Source organism: Rhinolophus sinicus, chromosome 18 (genome assembly GCF_057876585.1).
Source record: "Rhinolophus sinicus isolate RSI-liver-muscle chromosome 18, RSI-T2T, whole genome shotgun sequence".
NCBI classification, from domain to species: Eukaryota; Metazoa; Chordata; class Mammalia; order Chiroptera; family Rhinolophidae; genus Rhinolophus; species Rhinolophus sinicus.
This window is the reverse complement of record NC_142518.1, coordinates 111,436,557-111,460,178: the sequence shown is the minus strand read 5'-3', so window position 1 is coordinate 111,460,178 and position 23,622 is coordinate 111,436,557. Positions and strand designations below refer to the sequence as shown.

At 45.9% G+C, this 23,622-nt stretch overlaps 1 protein-coding gene and 1 pseudogene across 1 annotated transcript; both read left to right on the top strand.

Annotated features, from left to right (window-relative positions):
• Positions 1-6,262: 6,262 nt before the first annotated feature.
• LOC109439601 (deoxycytidine kinase pseudogene) lies at positions 6,263-7,051 on the top strand (annotated as a pseudogene).
• Positions 7,052-19,125: 12,074 nt separating this feature from the next.
• Positions 19,126-20,599, top strand: LOC148754698 (uncharacterized protein CXorf49-like). Its single transcript, XM_088794770.1, has 4 exons — positions 19,126-19,246; positions 19,524-19,600; positions 19,826-19,871; positions 20,559-20,599. The coding sequence occupies exons 1-4, from the start codon at positions 19,126-19,128 to the stop codon at positions 20,597-20,599; spliced, it is 285 nt and encodes a 94-aa protein (XP_088650896.1).
• Positions 20,600-23,622: the final 3,023 nt, after the last annotated feature.

The window sequence follows — 23,622 nt, the reverse complement described above, 5'->3', positions numbered from 1 at the left end:
TCTCAGTCTACCCCAACAGCCTGTGAGCTCCATGATGGCAATAACAGTGTCTTATTTGACCTCTCAAAGAGTGGTTGGCACATGTCAGAAGCTTCAATGAATGTTTGTTGAATAAATGCCTGTTGTTTATTTCTGCATTCTCTACAGTTAGTACAGCATCAGGAATTGAGTAGCTGCATAACATACGAGGTCAGACAATTAAGTTCGAGAACTCATCCTAGAAAAAGTACTACATACATCATTGCTGAGTATCACTGTGGTCACCTTGGAAGTACTCCCCTGGGGAAGATTTGCACTAATGCCAGCACCTAGTCCACCCTTTAAAGCAATTTTGGAACTCTTTTTCTGGAATGGCCATCAGAGCTGTCATCGTATTACCCTTGATGTACTGAATGCCATCAAAATGTCTTCCTTTCAATATTTTCTTTATCTTCGGGTAAAGAAAAAAGTCACTGGGGGCCAGGTCAGGTGAGTGGGGAGGGTGTTACGATACAGTTATTTGTTTACTGGCTAAAAACTCCCTCACAGATAGTGCTATGTGAGCAGGTACATTGTTGTGATGCAAGAGCCATGAATTGTTGGCGAAAAGTTCAGGTCGTCTAATTTTTACATGCGGCCTTTTCAGCACTTCCAAATAGTAAACTTGGTTACCTGTTTGTCCAGTTGGTACAAATTCATAATGAACAATCCCTCTGATATAAAAAAAGATTAGCAACATCGTTGCAACAAGTTCACGAACTTAAGTGCCAGACCTCGTATATGCTTGAATAAATGGTTGAGTAAGCAGGGAATCTTTGATGTATTGGGGATGGCTGAGGTCATGATCATCCAGGGAGGGTGTAGAGTGCGAAGAACAAAGGGTACAGGGTGGGCCAGGTCACAGGGTAGGAGCAAACAGGAGAGAGTCAGGGTGAGAATGAGGACTCTCAGGACAATGGGGGTTGGAGTGCCTGGCAGGACAGGGACTTTGGCTGGTCTATGTCTAGAGTGTGGGAGCAAGGCAGCTTCCCGGACTTTGGGGACATGTTTGCTGATTTCTTGCCTTGGCAGTACCCAGGTTACAAGTAGGAAGCCTTGGGTTTAGCCTTCGATTTCTTCCTGTGCATCCTTCCCTTTCAGCAGAAGAGAGAAGGTTCCTAAAGATTCCGGAGAGCTAACAAATCTAGAATCCACAGGAGTTAAGGGTCCCATGGAAGGGGAGTTGTCACCTAAAGGACAGGAGCTCACTTAGGGACATACCATTTCTCCCAGGGCCACTGAGACTCAAAGCGGGTTCAGTGAAACCTGAAAAGCCATCCTGAGGATAAGTCTAGATGATCACTGTGATTCCAGTTTGTTGGCCACTTGCATGCTACATGGAGGATTGTTTTGGTTTTTATTGACTTGGGCACCTGGAGTCTTTGAGCTAGAGCGGTCCCTAGAGGCAACTTGCCCACTCCTCACTTCAGAGATCTTGGGGCTGGAGGTGGTTTGGTCTCAGCCAGTCCAGATTTCGAAGTTTATGGGGACACCTTGTCACCTAGTTATTTTGTGGATATTTCCCTGGGTTTTTTTTTTTCTTTTTATTTGGGGAGGGGGTTCTATCTTAGTTTCTCTGTCTCTCTTTACTTGGGAGGTGGGGGAGGGTTGGGAAGAGTCAGAAATGATGTAATTGCCACTGCTGCCACCTTCCCAGAGTCTGGAAGTTGTATTACTTCTGTATCAGAATAATTAAGAATAAAGATGTTTTAACTTTGATACAACAAAACAGAAACAATTAGAAAGTCTGGGAAAAATCGTGATTTGAGGCCATGGATCTAGGTACTCTCTCCAGAATTCTCCTGAAACGACAAATGAAATATATATTTTAAGGGGGAGCAGTTCAGCAGAAAATAGCAACAGCTTCTTTCCAGAAACTCTGAGGAGCTGCTGCCAGCTGTTTGTTTAGAGCAGTGCTTTTCGACCCTCTTTGGTGAAGGATCTTTCTTTTTCTCTTTTTGAAAAAAAATTCCAATCTTTAATGGATCGATGATTTTGCAAAATACAATAAAATTAGTCAAGAAGTTAACTGAAGAAAATACATACCAAATACAAGCTTACTGTCACGCCGGACAGGGTCTCTGCTCCCGCTCCACACATAAGAACGCAGGACATGGTGAGGCCAAAAAGGAACACCCACGGAGCCATAGGTAGGGGAGTCATACCACTATATTCTCGCTGGCGGCTGGGTTGGAGACACAGGAAGCAGAAGCCACACGATCTGCAACTTGCCATCCGCTTTCTGCCAACCAACCAACCCCACTTGCTAACTGCAATCCACGCTTGCTAGCTCAGCCACCATCTTCTTGCTAGCTCCCATTTGCTGCTAGCGTAGCCACATCAGTTATATTAGTGGCCAATGGCTCACTGGTTACAGCTGACGGCCAACTAGCCACAGCTGATGGCCATCCAATCACAGTTGATAGCCATTTACTACCTGAGCGAGCACCTTTCCACATGAGGCCGAGAGCCTGGAAACTGCTTTCCTTGCTCTGTCCTCACACTTACATTTTATTATTATTATTATTATTATTATTATTATTATTATTAGGTCCAGCAGACATAAACTCTGTCTCAATATACCCTCGATTTCTGTACTTATCACAGGCCTGGAACAGTTTGCAGAGCATTGTCAAATTGAAAACAGTATTCATTTCTTAGGACTGCTGTAGGTTCCAGGTGGATATGAATTTGGGGGGGACATTATTCAAGCCCCTGCATGGACCACCATCATTTTGTAAACTTCATTTTCAGTAGCTCTCATGCAGAGGGTACAAACAAGACTATTTTAAAGGCAGTCAGCCTGTAGCTCTCTGCATAGGAAAGCAGAGCTCCTTGGGGAATTGCACCCACTAATTGAGAAAGGCCAGGGCTGGAGGTGAGGTTGGGCTGTGTGACAGCTGGAGAAAGGAGACACACCTGTCCCACCCCCGGCACCTGTGGAAGTCCAGCCTTCTAAGAAGAAGTCTATCGGAGTCTTTATTCCTACCTGATGCTGGCTGCATTTGACAATGCCAGAGAAAGGGCTGGGCACTGCCATGGAGTGACTTCCTGAGGGGAAATGTGCCCAACCTACCTACTGGTTGCCACACTAAGATAGTTAAAGAACCTCTGTGATGCGATTGTCTTGGGCTCCAGCCTCACCTCCCTCACAGTGGAGGAGAGACTATTCCATAACAAGATTGGTTCCTGCAGACTCCCTTTGGAGACTTGTCTGATGGTAATCAGTGTTCATTCTGACATAAACCAATGTCTGTCCCCTGTCTCCCACAACGTACTGGTTCCGGGAACAGGCCATTGTCCTGACCTGGTCAAGCATGCAAAGTAACTGCCGTACCTGTCTTGTTCAGGTACGTATATCTGTGACTACACCCTCCCTCTTTATCCTACTTAATTTTTTGCCACCTGTCAAGTGGCGCAGGGATCCATTTTGTCTTGCAGGCATCCAAAATTGCATCTCATGTAAATTTCCTTTCATAAACTAAATTACCAGAGCGGAGTGGCCAGCCTCTTTCTTTGGCCTTTCCCTGTCCTCTGCATATGGGGGTAGATTTTCAGTCCCACAACCTTTCCTGGGTCTATGTGTCCTAACAACTGGCGAGCCTGCCATGAGAGCAAAGAACTGGGTCTTGGAAAAGAGACATCTGGGCAGGAAATCCTGAACTGGCCATCTAATTCCTAGTGGGGAAGGGTAGCCTGTATGCTAGACGCACATGGACCAGTGTGAGTACAGAGATGCCCCCAAAATGCGGGCTGGTCTCATTCATTTGGTTGAGGGAGTACACATTGCACAGTGTGGTAAGGAAGTAGAGTGCATGGCCACAGCTGTGGGGTGGCCCCTCTTTTGGGTGATTCAGCTCCCTCTCTCCACCTTTTATCCCTGTGGATGTGCTTCACTCTTGCTTTTCTCTGAAGACAAGTTTCCTCTGCCATCTCCTATCTGAATGGTGGCAAACATGGCTACCAACAGCTCCCAAATTCACAGGTGACAGTTCTGGTGTGGGGTAACTTCAAAACCCTCCTGCTATAAAACAATCTCAGGATTCTCTGTCTCGAATCTCTACTAAGAGGTCAGAAGAGCCACCCAATGACAGCAGTAGGAGGAGATGTTGGGAATATGGGTGTCGGCCAGCACACGCACACGTGAAGTGTCAGCTCACGCATGTGAAAGACATCGATGTCAAGATGCGGCAGCCAATGAAAACCTTGCTTTGACCTGACTCCTCACTTCACCGTCCACTGTGGTGTCATCTAATGGTGAAAGCTGCCTCATTACCACCACACCCTCGTGCCAGGTCGCATCCCAAGGCCACCATAAGAAGAAATGAGAAGGGAGAGTCATGGCATGGAAAAACAGCCCAAACGTGAGGAAATGACACACACAGGGTTGACCAGCCAGCATGTAATATCTTTCTTCCACTTACTCTTTCCACGCTTCCTCCGTAGAGCATGAGCTCTCAATTCTGGAAAGAGCATTTACGGAGCATTTCTCTGTGTCCACCTAGTGGCTACCCTGGGAGTCTGCAATCAGTGGCAACATTCAGGCTTTGACTGAGTTGAGGGAGCAAAAGGTGCTAATATGGCCTCGAGATTGAAGGACTTTGTCATCCAGACCTGAGTGTCTATCTCCAGGAAAGGATTTCCAAACATGACAGATGCTGAGCACAGGTTTGAGAGAAATGCTAAAACACCTGCAGGTTCCCTGCAGCTTGTCAGGCTGTTCCACAGACTTGACTTGTTCTCTTTGCAGTGCACAGGGCGAGACCAGCAGGAAGCCCTTCAACTGAGACACAGAAATAGCTGCTCGGGGAGACCTGCCTGTTATTTTGTTTCTGTCAGTACTTTCTCCCCTGGCCATCTGGACCCCCCCACACACACATCTCCACAGTGTTGAGCTGGGTGTGCAAATTTTAAATTGGAACAATGCTGCCAACTTGCCCTGCAGAGACCTGCTCCAATATACACCATCTTCAACAGAACATAACAATGATTCTAGCCTCCCACCCTCACTCAAATTGATGCGAATTCTTCACATTTTTGCCAGTTCTAGTTTGTCTTTTGAAAAAATTAGCAAGGCTGAGCATCTTTTTCTGTGTTTATTTGCCTTTGTATCTCTTTTCAGTTAACCTCCTTCTTCACATTCACAGCCAAGTTTTATATTATTGGGTTGTTTGCTTTGTCTTAAAAAAATCTTCAACAAAATTAGCCCCTTCAGACTGAGATGAGTATTTTCCCATTTGTCTGTTGTTACACATACGTTTTGGATTTTATGTAGCCACTTTATCATTATTCTCCTCTGGGATTCCTGAGCTCAGACATATTTTCAACACTCCCAGAAGATATCCACTTGTGTGTTTTCCCAGTAGTTTTAGTGTTGCATTTTTCTGTGTTTATTCTTTGGTCCACCTGGGATTTATTTTGATGTGAGGAATGAGATAAGAATCCACCTCTGTGTGTGTGTGCTGGTGTGTTCAAAGTGGAAAGCCGATTGTCTAAAATTGCATATATTGGTGCTGGAAAAATTCAAATGCCACATGCAAAAGAATTACAGTAGACTGCTATTTAACACCATATACAAAAATTAACTCAAAGTGGATTAAGACCTGAAATAATAAAAGGCATACAAGAAAACACAGGTAATGAACTTTTGGACCTTGGTCTCAGAGAGGCTTTTGTGAACTTGACCCCAAAGTCAAAGGGAGTAAAAGCAAAAAATCAACTAATGGGATTACATCAAAGTAAACAGCTTCTGCACAGCAAAAGAAACTATCAACGAAACAAAGAGGCCGCCAATGGAATGGGAGCAGATATTTGCAAATACCAATTCTGACAAGGGGCTAATATCCAAAATATATAAAAAGCTCATACAACTCAACAACAAAAAAACAAATGATCCAATTAAAAAATGAGCAGATGATCTGAACAGACACTTTTCGCAAAAAGACATACAAATGGCCAACAGATACATGAAAAGATGCTCAACATCACTAGTAATTAGGGAAATGTAAATCAAAACCACAATGAGATAGGGGCGGCCCCGCTACAGACCCTCCCACCCCCGACAGCTGACCCAAGCCTCCATGTACCAAAATCAAATCCTGAGACCAGCTGGCCAGAGAGCCTGTAATGGGCCAGAGTCCAGCCTGTAGTCAGGCCATGTTCGGTGACAGCAGCAGCCCAGGAACCTGTGGCCACATCCCAGCCCTCCCTGCCCAATGCGCTCAGGGACACTGCAAGATGAGGAATGGCCACCCAACCCAAGAGGAGCTGCCTGTCTCCCATGGCCAACTCTGAGGGGACCTGCATCAAGGAAATTCCCATCAGAGGGGGAACATCGCTGCAGGGAAGTCAACACTCATGAATATCCTTAAACAAGTCTGCGAGGATTGGGAAGTGTGGTTCCTGAACCTGTTGCCAGATGGTGCAATGTTCAAAGTATTCCAGATGAATTTCAGGTACTGACAACGTCTCAGAATAGTGTTGGAAATGTTCTCCAGATGATGTATGAGAAACCTGAACAGTGGTCTTTTACCTTCCAGTCATGTGCCGGCTTCAGTAGAATATGAGCTCAGCTCGCCTCTCTCAATGGCAAGCTCAAAGATGCCGAGAAACCAGTATCATTTTTTTTTAACAACCTGTGTGTAGTGGCAGGTCTATTTCTGCATCTTATTTGTATGAAACTGACTGCATGAATGAAGTAGAGTGGACAATTTATCAAGACTGGCACGACTGCTTGAATAACCAGTTTGGCCAAAGGCTTGAACTGGATGGAATCATTTACCTTTGAGATACTCCATAGAAATGTTTGAGTAGAATATATGCACGCAGAAGAAATGAAGAATAAGGCATTCCTCTTGAATATTTAGAGAAGCTTCACTACAAGCGTGAAAGCTGGCTCCTTCATAGAGCACTGAAAAGTAACTTTCATTATCTACAAGAAGTGCCTGTCTTAACACTGGATGTTCATGAAGACTCTAAAGACAAACTCCACAGTCTGGTTGAAAGGGTCAAAGACTTTTTGAGCACTTTGTGATCTTGCCAAAGACTATAGGCCGGGAAATGATTCCAGATACTTCAGCTTTGTGTATCTTCATAGGCCATATTCACACAAATCTCTTTAGAAAACTCAAGTTTTTAGCCATTTTTGTTCCAGGAAAAGAAATATTTTTTGGTGAATCCATTGCAAAAGTTTGTAACCAGTTTCTCTTCTCTTGTGTCCCTTCTCTTCTCCTCCCTCCCTCCCTCCCTCCTTCCCTCTCTCCCTCCTTTTCTTTCTTCCTTCTTTCTTTCATGGAAGTTAAACAAAGACATTGAATTATGTCTCACAGCAGAAAGTGTGGAGGTAGATGTTTCCACAATCAGTATAGTGGCGAAACCACATCATCCAGGACCCACCCTCCTTCCGTCTTTCCCCTCTGTTATCCTCCTCGGCAGGTTGGTGTTTTCTCCTGGGCTTCTCATCTCACTGGTGACCAGTTTATTAACTGGAAACTTTAATGTTACATAGTAAATGATAATGTGTCCTGTGTGAATTAGTGCAAAAAGTTGAAAGTGGAATTTAAGAAATCTCTAGAAAAAGGATTAAGAAGAGGTGACTCGCCTTCCACCATAATATATGTGGCAGATAAGACCACGTTTAGTATTTAGTCACTTCACTGACATTATTAGTGTGTCTATAACACATTTAGAGAGAAGCAGGTTAGACTTTGTTTCCAGTTTGTAATGGCATAATCTATCTTATAAGTCGTTTAATCTTTTTCATGCTTTTGTTGCTACATGTGTGCTATGTGTGAGACTTCATTCATCGTTTTGCATGGGATTTGGGATGATCAAAGAGGAAATGTGGTCTGTGTGGCTCCAGCTCAAGTCCATCCTTCAGTCAAGTCCTGCCCTCAGTTTCCATTCTAAGCAGACTAGTGCTCGATTCTCATCTGCTTCAAGTCTCTGTTTGGTCCTCTATTAATGTGTAAACTCTTGCACTCGTAAATGAAGTTTCCCCAAGGAATAGACAGGCAGGGGTAGTTTTAAAACATTGTCAGACATTATGTCTTTGCAACTATTTAGACCTATCGAAAATTTCAATTACTAGTTTAAAAATGTGTGTGTGTGTGTGTGTGTGTGTGAGAGAGAGAGAGAGAGAGAGAGAGAGAGAGAGAGAGAGAGAGAGAGAGAGAGAGAGAGAGAGAGACATAGTTTCACAAAAGTCTTTTGGAAGAAAGTGAGTAAAACTGTTTGAAGTGCACTGAAGAGGTAGACAGAAGCTTGGATACGGCCTTTGAGGCTGTAACTAGAACTGGCCTCAGCCCTCTCTTTTGTCCTCTCTGAGACTGGAACACAGCAAATGGATATTACAAGCCATCCCGGAGTGCCTCATAGGAAAGTGAATTCACTTCCCAGCCTCCACTATGAGCAACTCACTGCTGGGTCCCAGGGGCAAAGATGGAAACCACTTCTGGGACCTCTCACTATTTTTAAAATCCAATGTCATGAAGGCATGAAAGCCTTCATGTGGGAAGTGAAAGTGAGAAATGTGAGGAACTGGAGTCACATGATGAAGATGTGGCTGAACAGCCGTGGGGAACAGCAAAGAGGGCTCATTTCCTTGACAAGACCTGGCTGTCGGAAGACTTGGGGTGTAAAGAAGAGGGGTAGGGGGGCAGGCTGGTTTCTCTAGGACTGGGGTGAATACTTTTCTGTCTTATTCTGACGTTGGAACCCTGCAATGTTTCATAATAATCTGAGAAGCCGTCTACGTCTGTTGCTTCTCTCATTCTTGCTTTAGGACAAAAGTTGAATGCCACCAGGAAAGGAAAATGAGTAAGCACTATTAAAAGCCAGTGATTCCCAAACTTTAGAGGCATCAGAACATGCCCCCACACACTGCAGGCTCGACCCACAGAGATCTTGACTCAGGAGGCCTGGGGTGGGACCTGAGAGTCTGCATCTCTACCAAGCCCCAGAGGATGCTGATGCTGCTGGTCCACGGACCCCACTTTGAGCAGTGCTGCTCTAACCACAGGCATCTGCCTGTGGTGACTGAGATGAGCTTGTTGTGAATCGAGCTAGTCCTTTCCAGGTTGGTGCCTCCTTCTGCCTACTTCTCCTCATCTGAGATTGGGGTGGTTGGGTTTTCGCACCCCATGGATGGTGAGCAGAGACTAATGAATTCGCCTTTGTTTCCTGTCTCTCTCCTCCTCCTCTCCGACTGTCTGTAGAAGGAACAGACTGGCTAGTTCTTACTTCTTCTCCACGAGACAGGAATCTCAGGAATCTGAGATGTCACTTCTTCCCTGATTAGAATTGGTTAGATACCCTTCCTGGGTGGTCTTGTAGGAGACCTTGAACCCCCTTCCCCAAATATACTTGATGTCACATCTTATTAAAATTGTTTCCTTTTCTGTCACTCCCATCAGATAGTGAACCCTTTGAAGGCAGGGACTGTGTCTGGGAGGTTGCTGGTAGTGAGTCTTTATGTGAGGTAATGAGTTCTTGAACTCCAAAAACATGGGAATGGAGAAGGGATGGGTGGGAGAGATTTTGTAAAGGAATGTCCTCCTCAGTGCCTGCTCTACAACAGGTGTCTGTAAATGCTTCTTCAACTAAATGGACATGTTAACAGAGCTTTTTTGACTGAAGGGATATGGAAGGTAAGTTGGAGTAGGGATTTCACCTTTGGTGAACACCTAATATGTGCCAGACACTGATAGACAGCAAAGTCGAAAATGGCATCGACTTAGAGGGAGGTAGGGCATATTGATGAGTTTGACATTGCTCAAGTGGCATTTAAGGTGATAGCAAATACCCAAATGGAGCTGCACATCTGGAGGTTTATTGATTATAAATTACAGCAGAGTAGTTAGGATGACCATGATACTTCCTAAGGCCTAGGACCAAATTAGCGCATTACTTTTGCCCAGAAGAAACCATAAGTAATACAACACATTTCAATCATGGTAGAGAAATAACCAAAGAGAAATAGGGAAAAAAATAACCATCATTTTTGTGGATTTAGCAGCATTGGGGGAAAAATCCATTTTGGTGAGTTTAGAGACAAAGAAGTTCATTACAGAGGCACTACGTAAGCTAATCTGATTGTTGGGAGAACTGACGAAATGGACTCCAGGCTGCTCTTCCAGAAACAAATTACCAACCAGACTCAGGCTATCAAGGTGAGATGCTGGTTGTGCTGCAACAAGGCAGCTGCCAGCACCACAACCAGCTGGTCTGTTAGGATCTTAACCAGCCACATGGCCCACACCTTGACTCTCTCCCAGTTAACTCAGTCTCAAATTAAAGTCTTGTTTGAGTGCATCTGATTAAAGGAACCTAAGTCACATCTGCAAAGCCCCTGCAAAGGAGTCTGGGAAGGCACACTGGAAGGAGCCTGGAGCATCCAGCACATTTCCATCATCAGAAGACACTGACAGTACGTTGCTATTTATTCTCCCACGGGTTTTGTCTACACATCAGTGCATATAGATAAACCACTGTAAAGTTACTATTGTTCCTTTCAACACATGCTTACCAGGGAGTAACTAAGTCCAGCCCACCTTCAAAGGGAGGAAAACTGAGCTCCATGTCCCAGAGAGGGTAGTCTGAAAGCATTTGTGGACATATGTTCAAATGACTAGAATAATTAACAAACATTTCAGGGGAGACATTTGGGGCTATGCAACTCTTCCATTTCTCCTTAAAGTTGCACTCACTAATTTTAGCATCCACTGGTAGATCTTGCCGGCAGCCGTTGTTAGGTATTCTGGTGTTCTATCTGTGATTTGGTATTTCCCTTGTTCTCGTCTTTCTTGATTTTAAACACATGCATTTAAGGCTACAATTTTCTCTCTGAGACCATTGCCTCCTGTAAGTTTTGTAGTAGTATATAGATTGCCAATCAGTTTCAAATATTTCACAGTGACTACAATTATTGACTCTTTTACCAATGAGTTATTCAGAAGTGCTTTTTAAGGCTCTAAACATACGTGTGTTTAACTTTGAACTATCATTTTAAAGTTGTTTCAAATTGAATTGTATAATGGTCAGAGAACATAGTCTGTATGATGTTGCTTCTTTAACATTTGTTGAAACTTCTTTTGTGACCTAGTATGGGGTCCATTTTTATAATTGTCCTCTGCGTACTTCGGGAAAAAAAAACACCAAACCTATATTCTCCGTGCAGTGGGTGCAGGGTCTTTAAAAGTCTTTCAAATAATTGTTTAAGTCTTCTATGTTCTTACCAATATTTTGTGCTTAATCTGAGTGTTCCTGGTAGAGAGGGGTTAAATGCACTATGATTTACATTCTTCTGGGGGAGTGGAAATATTAATTTACTTTCCTTTTGCATAAAAAACCCCCACGGAAGTGTGGTAGTATTAAACATCCTGGCAGTACAATGCAGAGTTTTTAGTTTCTTTTTTGTCTTGGCTCCTCCTTTCCCCACCATCCTACGCACTTCCATTCCACCTCCATTATCTCCCCTCCAACCTCACCCTCAGGGAACCTATGTTAGCAACCTAGTTCACACCCTTCAATATAACAAAATACAGACATCGTCTATATCTACACTGATGGAAATATGTAGGTATCTTTGGTCATTTGTGTTTCACAAAATTGAGTTCACATTATAGACATTTGGGGCATCATTTTTCCTCATTTAGTAACCAGGATACATCTCTCCAAATCGATTGTCATAACTCTGGCTTATTCTTTCTAATGCCTGCCCAATATTTGTGGGTGTTGAGTGAACCATCCCCCTCTGTCTCCTGGCTGACCATCCAATAGGTAGTGTTAAATAGCCAATCACCTGGCTGGAATAGGTAATTCTCACAGGGAGGAAAGAGGACACCTGCTTCAGGAGGGATGTCGGGACTGAGCAAGTGAGAGGGCACCATAAGAAAGGTGGTCACCAGGGCTGGGCCCTGTGCTATGATATATCAAAATTTCGGGCCCCTGGCATAATCAAGGCCGGGTGGCAGCACATACCGACCAAAAGTCAGGATGCTGCTGTTACCATAATGACTGACAAGGAGGGAGGACTAACTGAACGGGCTCGATCCACAGGGAGTTGTGGAGATGATTCATAGAGCATGGCATCCCCAGGGACAAAACAGATGGGCAGCCAGTGAACATGCTTCTTGATATATATCATCCAAAGAAGTCAAAAATAGAGGAGCAGCCACCGCTATATAAAGTCCCTATCCCTGGCTCAGTTCCCAGCCCTGAGCCAATGTTTAGACCCAAAACCCAATGACTGAAGCGGTATGTCCAGGTCCCCAGGAGGAAGGACCTTGCAACGCTGTGACAAACATACAGTATGACGATCCTATTCCCAGTCCTCCACCAAAGGGACCTATGGCCATTGACTCAGGTGATTGTACACTGGGGAGAAGGGGCTCTACCTAGACATTTAGAGGACTATTGGGCACAGGGACTGAGTTGACATTTCTGCCCAGAGACACAAAGTGTCACCATGGTCCCCAATTAGAGGGGGTGCTGATGGGGTCAAGTAATATGTGGAGTCTGACTCATAGGGGGCTCAGTGTATACACCCTGTGGTAATTTCCCCAGTCCCCAAGTGTATAATGGAAATCGACACACTCGGCAGTTGGTCACACTGGGTCCTTGGCCTATGGGGTAAGAGCTATCACAGGGGGGAAGGCCAAGTAGAAGCCCTGAAACGGCACCCTGCCCAACTTGGTCAAGATAGTGAATCAAAGATAATATGACCATCTGGAGGAGGAGGGAAACATCCAAGCTTGGTTTGTGGATAGTTTGGCTCAGTATTTGGGTACAAGCACCGAGTGGAAAGCAGCTGCATTCTAGCCACACCCAGAGTGACCCTCAAAGACAATGGGGAGGGAAGATCTTCTGAATAGGCAGAACAGCAAGTTGTGAACCTCATCACCCACTTAGTGGAAAACGAGAAGTGGCTGTGGGTGGGAATATCTATGTACCTACGTATTTATCATCTATCTATGTATCTATGTATCTATCTTTCTATTATCTACTACCTATCTATAATCTATCCATCTATCTATTATTTATCTATTATCTATCTATCATCTATGTATCAATTATCTATCTATCTACCTATTATCAATCTATCTACCTGTCATCTATTTATCTACCTATTATCTATCTATCAATTAGCTATCTACCTATCTATTATCTATCTATGTATCTATCATCTGTTATCTATCTATCTATCATCTATGTGTCTATCTATCACTTATCTATCATTCATCTAATCTATCTGACTTGAATGATGGTCTCCGAAAAGGTAATGTCTCCCAAAACCTATGAATGGAAACTTATTTGGAAATAGGGTCTTTGCTGATGTTATTAAGGCAAAGATGTCAAGATAAGGTCCTCCCCGATTACCCGTGTGGGGTCTAAATCCAATGATAAGTGTCCTTACAAAATACAGAAGAGGAGAAGCCACACACACAGAGGAGAAGGCCGTGTGAAAGTGGAGGCAAGGATGGCAGTGGTACAGCCACAAGCTCAGGGACACCTGGGGCTTTCAGAAATTGGAAGAGGCAGGAAGGGTCCTCCTCTAGAGCTTTGGAGGGAGCACGCACCTTGCATGCTCCTGCAGGCACCTTGATTTCAGACTTCTGGTCTCCAGCACTGGGAGGGGATGAATTTCTATTGTTTGAAGCCACTGAATTTGCAGTAATATGTTATAGCACCTCTGTAATATATTTTACAGATACATGTATAAGTAAAACTCAGCTATATGTATATATGTAATACGTATTATTATATTATTAGGTTGGTGCAAAGTAATTGCGGTTTAAGTGGTTAAAAATAATTGCAAAAACCTCAAGAACTTTTGCACCAACCTAATATTATGTATTATATTAACACATATAAATTATATCTATTTAATTTATATATGTTATCTATATTAACATAATATATGTGGGCAGCGTCCAGTGTCTTGATCATTTGGTCAGAGGCCTGATGGGAAGGGACAGGGAGATTCAGGACACGAAAGAGGTCTGGAGTGGAGGCTTGTGGATTGATCGCTGGTAGTGGGCATGAAACATGAAGGTCTTGAATTGTGAGCAAGCACTGAGCGGAAAGCTTCCACCATGGAAGAGGCACTGAACAAGCAAGGAGACAAACTGATTTGGCCAGGTGATGTTAGCCATCCTTTGTCATGGGCGACCCCAAACTATCCTGATGGGCCCATGCACCAGTGGCCCTTGAAGACCAGATGGGGGCCCAAGAGTAAAGACTCCCACTTACCAAGGCTGATCCACGTACTGCTGCCTCTGGATGTCCAACGTGCCAGAGACAGGGACCGATGCTAACCCCCGATGAAACACTATGTTTTGAAGACACCAACTGGGCACTCAGTGCTAGTCTACTACACTGGGCCCCTTCCATCCTGAAATGGCAGGCGTGTCCTCGACGGAATAGATATGATGAATAATTCATTAGATCCACATGTTATGTTATGAGACAATCTCTAAGATATATTGTGTAAAAAGCAAGGTACATGCAGTACAGTGAATACAGTCTGCTACACTTTTGCTGCTGCGAGACAGAAAAAAGATCTACTTTTACGTGTTTGTATCTGCATGTAATAGCTTTAGAAGGACATGTAGAAATCTGGTTAATGATCTGGGGAGGAGGATTGGAAGTCAAGTTTAAGAGGGAGACTTACTTTTTATTGTATACTTCTGTGCACTATTTGCATTTTTTTCCATGTAGCGCACGTCACTTCTAAAGTAAAAATTACAAAACCACTTTTGTCTTAAAGGAGAGAAAACATAGGAAGGACCCAGTTGAACAGGAGTGGGAAGGGCAGTCAGTATTGGAGGCAGCAGGAGATGGGACCAAAGGCAAGGTGAAAGGACGGGCCTGGGGTAGAAAAGCACAGGATAGCAGGGGTGAGTGTTGGGTACCAGGAAGATGGTTGGGTACCAGGACGATGGCGAATCTGCAACCCTTGCTTTTAAGAGCAAGGTCTTCTGCTGAGGGAGACAAGAGGAGGGCAGCAGAGTCCCAGGCATGGAAAGAGCAGAGGAGGTGTCAAACAGCCCTTGGATTCTCTCCGTGAGAGAGGGATGGAGAGAAGGAAGGGGACCAGTGAGAGGCTTCAACTCGATCAGTAATATTTTTAAGATGAGTGCTGGGTATATGAGACTGTGCTATATCTTTCATTATCCCTTTCGATACCTCTGGCATCAAAATCATTGGGAGGCTGGGAGATGGGGAGTTAACCAGAGATGGCCAGGGCCGATGAGGGCCTGTCTGAGATGGGAAAGTGCAAATTTATGGTGCATTCAATCTGCTGTGCTGGGTATCCAACTCCAGCAGCACAGGCTTCTAGGAGCAGGCTCAGGGAAGTCAGACACAAGTTCCTGTGGGTAAGTGGTGTTCCTACACTCCAGGCTTCCATTCATCCAGAACAGGATGTGCTGGGGAGAGGCAATGGAAGACAGAGAAGTTTGAAGGGAAAAGAGTGGAAGGGAAGCATGTAATGAGTGGAGGCCTGTTGCAGATGGGACATTCTAACAGTCAGAGGCCTTAGAGAAACTCAGGAAGGTGCCACTCCTGATGTCAGGGCACTTAGCTCCGGGAAATTTGGGACCAGTAAGTTCAGGGAAAATATGGCAAACAATTGGCATCGTTACCCCCACTCCATCCCCTGTTGTCTCCCAGCCAGTGTTAGTTAGATGTCTGGTGTGTGTCCTTCCAGACCTTTAAAAAAAATATGTTTGCTTACACATATGTATCCACGGACAACATACAGGGCTTGTGTGTGTGTGGGGGGGGATTTTTTATTTACAAATTGTAGCTTACTCTCTGTCTAATTTTGCACCTTGCTTTACAGTCATCACGATGCTTTTGAAATCTAGCTAATACAGCCTCATTCATTCTTTTTCACTGCTGCATTTTAATCTCCTGAATGAATATGCCCCTTGGCATTTATTTATCCATGTCCATACTGATGGGATATTAGATTGTTCCCAGTTTATTTCATCACCAACACCCTTGGGCATGGGTCCTTATACATATCGTTTACCAACGTTTCTCTAGGAGATTTACCCGGCAGTGAATCTGCTGGGTCATAGAGAGAGCAGGCATTTTAAGTTGTAATACCTTCAGTTCAAGCCTGGGCTTTGGAGCCACAGTGCCTTGATTCAATCCTGCTGCTGGTATGACCCACAAGCTAAATGACCCCGGGCAAGCTGTAGGCCCTCTCTGTGCCTGTTTCCTCACCTGTAGATGGAGATGAAAGTCCACACGTCAATCATAGGATTGTTTCAGGGTTTAGTTACTAATATTTATCTACAACATTTACAAAAGTGCCAGAAACCTGAGTGAGTGCTGTATAATTTGTTGTATAGTGTCATGGATTCTGCCGGATTACTCTGCCAAGTGGCTGTCCCAATTTACATGCCCACCAGTGGTGCGCAAAACCACTGGGATTCCTCATAGCTTTGGAAAGTTTTGCAAATCTGATGAGTGAAAAATGGTTTGTGGTTTTAGTTTGCATCTCCTGATTACTGATGGTGAGCATTAGCGGAACTCCCTTTTGAATAAATTCAGGGATCAATAAACTATGGCCTGTGGCCCGAATGTAGCCAGCATACTGGTTAGGGCAGCTTTCTCCACCACAACTGCAGAGTCCAGGAGTTGCAAAGGATCACATGACCTGCAAAGCTGAAACTATTTCCCGTATTGACCTGAACAGAAAAGGCCTTTCAAAGTGAGAGGCAACAAGCATTTATTTGAGATCAAAAGAATAGCTATTGAGGAAAGCACTGATTGAGGCAGAAGCCCAAACAGTCCTCCCATTAGGAGACAAAGGTTGAGGGTATTTATGTGAGAGGGAAGGGGAACAATGACATCCGTAGAGGGAAGGCATTTCTCTTGGGCAGATAACATAATGTAAGGATGTTTATACTAAACATTTTTTTAAAAAATTTTCGGTCCAGTAGCCATCAGTCCAGTGGTCATAATATCTGCTGCTTGTTATGTAAGCAAACCGTTCTTTGGGGCAAAATGTTGCTTTAGGCCTGGTCCAAAAGTTATTTTGCCCTGTTTTAACATTCCAAAGGTTTGAGACGTAAGACGTGCAAGGCAGTTCCGCTGGGGTGGCAGCGCCATTTTTAAGTGGCTCCGTTTATATTATTTTTGACACCTGTGTGACCCTTCACCGAGAAGCATTCCAACCCTGTTTATTGCCTGTTTGCACCCTCTGCCCCTTTGCCTAGTGCGATGTTAGTCTCCTTTGGAAATACAGGCTTGCAACTATTTTCAGCCCTAGAATGTTTCACATTCATCGTTGCATTTAGCCCTCACAAGTCCAGGAAGGAGGAGCTGTTACTTCCAAGTTTTAGAGAAGAGAAACTGAGGCTCAGAGGCGGAGGAACCAGAACACGCGGGGCCACAGCCTTGGAACCTGGAATTCAGCTCCCCTCTCCCCCACCACCTCTTGGACAGCTGATCTCCTGGCAACCGTGCGACCTTGGCCCTCATTGGTGGGAGTCCTCAAAGGGCTAGCCAGTAGTGCCCCGCTGATTGATTGGTGGGCTGTGGCACGTGTACGCACTGCAGTTAGGTTTACGGAACTCCACCCCCACCCGGTGGCTTCGAGGTCCGCAGGCCGTGAAGGGTGGGTCTTACCCATCTGGCTGCCGAGACTCACTTGAGACATGAGCTCCCGGGACAATGATGAGGTAGGTGTCTGTTCCGGAGAGGGCCTTGGCCCAAGCCATAGGGAAGGCGGTGGTGGGGAGGAGAACGGTCTCGGTGGGTGGGGGGTCTTGGGGTCTTGAAGGGGCAGGAGGGGAGAACACCCTAAGTGGGGGGCCCTGGGCTGGTGGAGGTGACATTGGTATGGCTAAGCAGGTCCCCAGGGGGTGGCAGGGATGATGGCAGTCTGGGTGGAGGGTGGCCTGGATGAAGGGACTCTAAGATGGAGAGGGCAGGGTCACATGGGTAGATGAGTGGGGGGCCCCTCTACCCAAGAGGGTAGGGGTAAAGAGGCCTGGGTGAGGGGCCTCGGGAAGGTCGGGACTGGGGAAACTAAAAGGGAGTGACTGAAATGGATGTGAATATCACTGTGGCTTTCCAGGGAACGACTTCCCGGGCCCTGCCGCCCTCAGACCCAGAGCCCTCTGACCTGTCCTCAGATGAGTTCCCTGAGACACCGCCCATTAAGGTAGCCATTGTCTTCAAAGGAAGAAACCAAGTCAAATCCAGTGGCTTGGACGATTCTGAAGACATGTCCAGACAGGCCGTCCTTGATGAGCCAGGTGCTTTCCTGTCCACCGTTCCTTGTGCATTAACTGCAACCACACAAAGGCAGTTTGTTGGGGAGTTAGACATTTCTTCTCCCAAGGAGTCATCAGCTAAGAAAATGTCAAGTGGGAAGAGAGAGGAAAGGCTCAGCCACCTGCCTCAGGCCACACCTGGGAAGAAGGCACCTCAGGAAAAGAAATTTCTAGGTGGCAGTGTCTCGAAAGTTGTTCCCGAGAGAAAATTCCAGGCCTATCTCTCCAGAGGTCCCCTGGCACCAGCCACATTCCCTCCAATATCTGGCCCTCCAGGGCTTGGGAACGCTGTGAAATATTCTCTGGTCCCTTTGGGGCCCCAACAGCCCAAGCACAACACCAGGAAGAAACCTGTGGTGAGTAGGAAAAGGGATGGTGGACTGGCGGTCCAAGAAGATACCAAACCAAATAAAGAGCCAGCCCTGAAGGGCCAAGTGAGTATGCCATCTCCCTCCTTCCCTTCCCCATCCATACCCCCAACACAAACACTATTTCACCTGCTCCTTCTGTTCTTTGAGGTTGTCATTAGGATGTCAAGTTGGAGTCATTTTAATAGGATCAAATGCTTAATATGGGCCAAGTGCTGTTTTTGGCCTCTTTCCCAGAAAGGGGGTTGGAAAAGGAATGGGGAGGAGGGGGCTAAGAGGTTAGCTTTTTACTTCTCATGTATGCCCTGCTTCATCCCAGCCCCTACAGACACACACACACACACACACACACACACACACACACACACACACACACCACACCCTTAGTCAGTCAGAAATGTGTGTTTTAGTTTCTAGCAAACAGGCCAGGGCCATCTCGCCTGTCCATGTATCGTGGAGAATACAACAGTAAGGACTCCAAGATCCAATCCTCTCAAGTTCCAGGAAACCCACAGCTTTTGGCCATGGCCCGGGGAGGAGTCAAGCCCAGAGTGCCCCCACCCTCAGGTGAGTCTAGAAGGTTGGGCTTATGGAGAGGGGGATGCAGAGGGAAGACTCTGGCCCTCGAACTTTCGGGACCTCAGGTTTGCTCCCAGACCTCTCCACCTACCCAGACAGTTCTCCCGCAGGAGATGGCCTGAAGCCATGGCTCCTGTGAAAGCTGGCCTGGAGGGAAGGGCAGAACTGCTGGACAGAGCAGGGGCAACTTGTCCACTGGATATCCTGCAAGGCCCTTCTTGCCTCTCTCCTGGGCTTGGGAACTGGATTTTATGTTCTCTTTCAGGTGACCGGGGACCACTTCTCCATCCAGGACGACAGGAAAGGAAGCAGCCACCACCTGGAACACAGTGCTGCCCTCAAGTAATGCTCTCTAGTCTAGATAGCAGGGTCTGCATCTAGGTTAGCGGGCTTACATTGCCCCTCCCACGCCCGTGGAGAAAGGCTACCTCCTTCCCACTGAAGGTCCCATTTCAGCCTAGCCACTATGCTTTGGGATGTGGGGTAGATGCCAGGGAGGGAAGGGGGATGAGAGAAAGGACACAAGAATATACTAATAACTTCTTTCTGCCCTGTCTGCTGAGTTAGTGTCCTGTGCTGCAGAGAGAAATCGACAACCTTAAAGATCAACTTGGTATGGTCAACGTCTGGCTGGGACAGGGGAAGACCAGGGCATCTTAGTGCAGAAATGTGGGGTGGGGTGGGGCTTGGGGTGTAGGCGGCTTCCCAGGGTTCAACATTCCTGTGGGAGGGAGACTCTGGCAGGCCTGGCCCTGGAGCCTTCTTTGCATCTCTGTCTCTCTGTCTCTCTCTCTCTCTCTCTCTCTCTCTCTCTCTCGCTCTCGCTCTCGCTCTCGTTCTCGCTCTCTCGCTCTCTCGCTCTCTCGCTCTCTCTCTCTCTCTCTCCTTCTACCCCACTCTCTTTCTTCCTCTCTCTCATCTATCTGCCATCTGTCTCCATGTAGAAATACAGTGTTTGAACCACACTTTGCCACTTTGCCAACAAGTTCGAGACATCTTATTTTAGTTCATTGGTAGACACCACATTTCTTTTCTCTTTAACTGCTGCTTGGCAGGGAATGTACATATTATCACAGGTTTTGAATGATTCTGATACACACCAGAGTTGTAGAACTGCTCATCCATGTCTCTTCATTTAGAAAACATGTCTACCTTTAACTCGAGTGACTGGTGGGTGGGTCAGTCCCAGGGCTGGATACTGCCAGGTTTGCATAGGGGTTAGGCCTGCCCCATGGGGCTGAGGGGTGGGGGTTCTGTATCCCTGTGTCTGGAGTGTCTGGTTATGCTTTGTCTGTTTCAGTGGCCATGCAGTGCCTCATCGACAAGTTCCAGATCCTTTGAAGTGAGTGGTACATATTCCAACCCCCTTCACACAGTCTTGGTCTGGAAGGGCTGGGGCCTGGCCCCTGCTGGGGAATCCCCTCTGATTCTGCTCTCTTTTGCAGCTTGAAGAGAGCTCCACCACCACCACCCTCCCCCAGCAGCAGTTGTACCTCTTCAATCCTGGACCTACAGTCACATTGGTGCCCCTGGTTCTCCTTGCCCACTTCCCACTGTGCTGCCCTATCAGGGCTTCCCTCTGTCCCGAGGTTTAGCACAGCTTTTATCCCCTGTCTGCTGCAGTTTTCAATTAAAATACTCCTTAGATCCTGTGGTCTGCCTTCTCTCTGGGGGAGGCTGGGCCTGGGGGGCGTGTGGCTCCACTCTTACATGCGCTGCACTGTTCTTCCTCATGCCTCTTTCTGGGGTCTCATCAGCATCCTCCCCCCCTTTCAGCAGAAAACAGTTGTTCTCTTCCAGAGTTTCAGCCTCTCTCCCCTCTCCTCACTTGGATCACCATCCTGGTTCTTCCCGCTCCCCTTCTTTGCCATGTGTTGGTCGGCTTCTCCTCCAAGGTCATTTCAGCAGCTATTACACAACACAGTTGACTGGTTGTTCCCCTTCCCAGGCCCAGTCCTCTTTCCAGATTCATTGTCTCCCACTGGTACCACACATGCACGGACATCTCAGCCAGAAGCTCCGCGTTGTCTTCATTTCCTCTTTTGCTCTCACATGTCTCTTCTCTCTCCTTAGTTTCATTAGAGGCATAGAGGCAGAAGTCACAGCATAGTGACATGTGGCACACAAAGGGAGACATGAAACTGTTCTGCTGACTCTGGGCCAACTTGGGGGAACTGCTCACAGGCAGTTAGAAATGGATGGACAAGGGGTTAGAGTTTTCATATCCTTCATGTCCCAGCCACCGCTGCCACCGCCAACCTGGGCCCAGGAGCCATGTCACCCCTCACTGCCCCAGGAATGGCAATTATGCTGCCCACTGTCTCCGTGCCTGTGGGCCTGGGCCCGCACATCTCTGTGCAGACACCAGCATATCTCCCTTGCTCACACACATGGTCCATTGTCCCATCTGACCTGACTTAAACAGCACAAGCTCAAATGTAAAATGATTGAGAATTTCAGACAGCAACAGCGGAGCATTGCACCAAGCGCCACAGCAGGGCCCCATGCAAAGTTCACACATGCAGGAAACTAGCCCTGGTCACATCTAATGACACCTACCTATGTCCAGAGATTTGTTTCATTGATGCTATATACAGAGAACTGGTTTTTATTTAGGTTATCTTTCTCTCAATAATCCTGCTTGATTTTCATTATCTTGAAATGCTTTGTCAGAGCTGAAAAGTAGATTCTTTCTACTTTTACCCAAACAGGAAAAATATCTTCATAAAAATCTGAAAAATCTTTAAAAATCTGATGTAAACCGATTTCCAGAAGGTAAATGTGCAACTTATGGCTTATTAAGGGTAACAGGATAGTCTCCCATAGAAAATAAAAGTATGAGTAAGTGGGATGAGAGCATACCACATCCATGAAACAAGTCGGATGGTATAAGAAAAAATAATTTCAAAATTTAAACTTGAAAATATTACAGTTGAAGCAAAAAAAAAGAGAAATATTTAAATGGGATAAATAGCAGAGTTTGGGCTCTTGAGCCATAGCTTTCCCATTCTCCTTGCTTAGCACTCTGCCGAAAAAGTGACCCTGATTTCTCCACTGCAATTACCACTGTTTAGTGTTTGGTTCTGCTAGTGCTGGTTGGACCAACTCTTTATGTTCAGTAACAAAAATGGTGACTTAGATGGGACTTTGCCTCGAGTGTGCTTTCTGCCTGTGGTTCGACAACGCCTGACAGGGTGGTCTCTCCAGGTTCCATCCAAGCAGTTGCCTGGATTGATTGTTCCAGGGACAGACCTGCAGTGCTTGGGGCTGACCGGGCATGGCTGACCTACGGAAGTCTCATTTTCAAGTGAGAGAAAGTGGGTTGTTGGCTTGGAAGATGTCTTCTGGGTATAATTAGAAACTGGTTTTATTACTAAGGTTTTTGACTCGATCGTCATGTTTGAGAGAGATATGCATAGACTTGGATATGACCAGAAAGTTTTAAAGAATTAAGATTGACTTTGGAAGCCGGCAAATGCCCCTTGGGATAACGGCCTGGTACCTTGCTCACACGGTTCACAGCAGTCTTGCCCAGGGTACAGCTGTTATCAGCTGCTGCTGTCTACTATGGTTTATATGGTCTCTGATTATAAATTGAACAGAATGCCCCCTTTAAGGCTCAGGAACCATCATGGAAGGGGCGGGTACATGAGGGTGTAAGAGCCGGATGAGAGAGGCACAATGGGCAGACAAATCTGACTCCATCTTGAAGCTAATGATCCATCTTAATTGAAGTCGGACCCGGTTGCCCTATTTCCCATAAGACTTGAGGAGTGAACAACAAAAAGAGGACATTTATTACTGCAGAACCTAGTCAAAATGGTCCTATTCTGTTTAAAAAGATACTGAGTTGCTTTTCAGAGACAACAGACCAAACCACAAGTCATGCGGGCCGAGGCATGTGCAGAGGACAGAATTTTGACCCCCAGCTGCACCCAAAACCAAAGTCTCCAGCTGCCCCCAATGAAACCAAAGGACCAGGACATAACCAGAACTTGAACACTGGAACACTTTCAGAGGTGAGGAGTCCACTGTCCAGGAAGATTGGTGCTGAAACCCCTTACCATAAATGGCTAAGCTCCAAGGCCCTCCAATTAAAACTTGCTCCACCATTGCTTCTACATACCTATTCTCCCTAACCCCTTAAAAACATGCGCTAAACCCTGCATAGGGGAATTTGAGCTTTTGAGCTGTAGCTTTCCCCTTCTCCGTGCTTTTAACTCTGAAAATAAAGCAACCCCAATTTCTCCACTGCAATTACCATCATTTAGTGTTTGGCTCTGCTAGTGCTATGTGTATGGACTCTTTCTGTTTGGTAACAATTGTAGAATTATTTACAAAAGCCAAGGTATTGAAACAACCTA

Coding starts and splice junctions, on each gene's coding strand:
- LOC148754698 (XM_088794770.1), top strand. CDS start 19,126: ATGTATCGTGGAGAATACAACAGTAAGGACTCCAAGATCCAATCCTCT. Junction 19,601..19,825: donor GAACACAGTGCTGCCCTCAA/GTAATGCTCTCT, acceptor CTGCTGAGTTAG/TGTCCTGTGCTGCAGAGAGA. Junction 19,872..20,558: donor CAACCTTAAAGATCAACTTG/GTATGGTCAACG, acceptor TGTCTGTTTCAG/TGGCCATGCAGTGCCTCATC.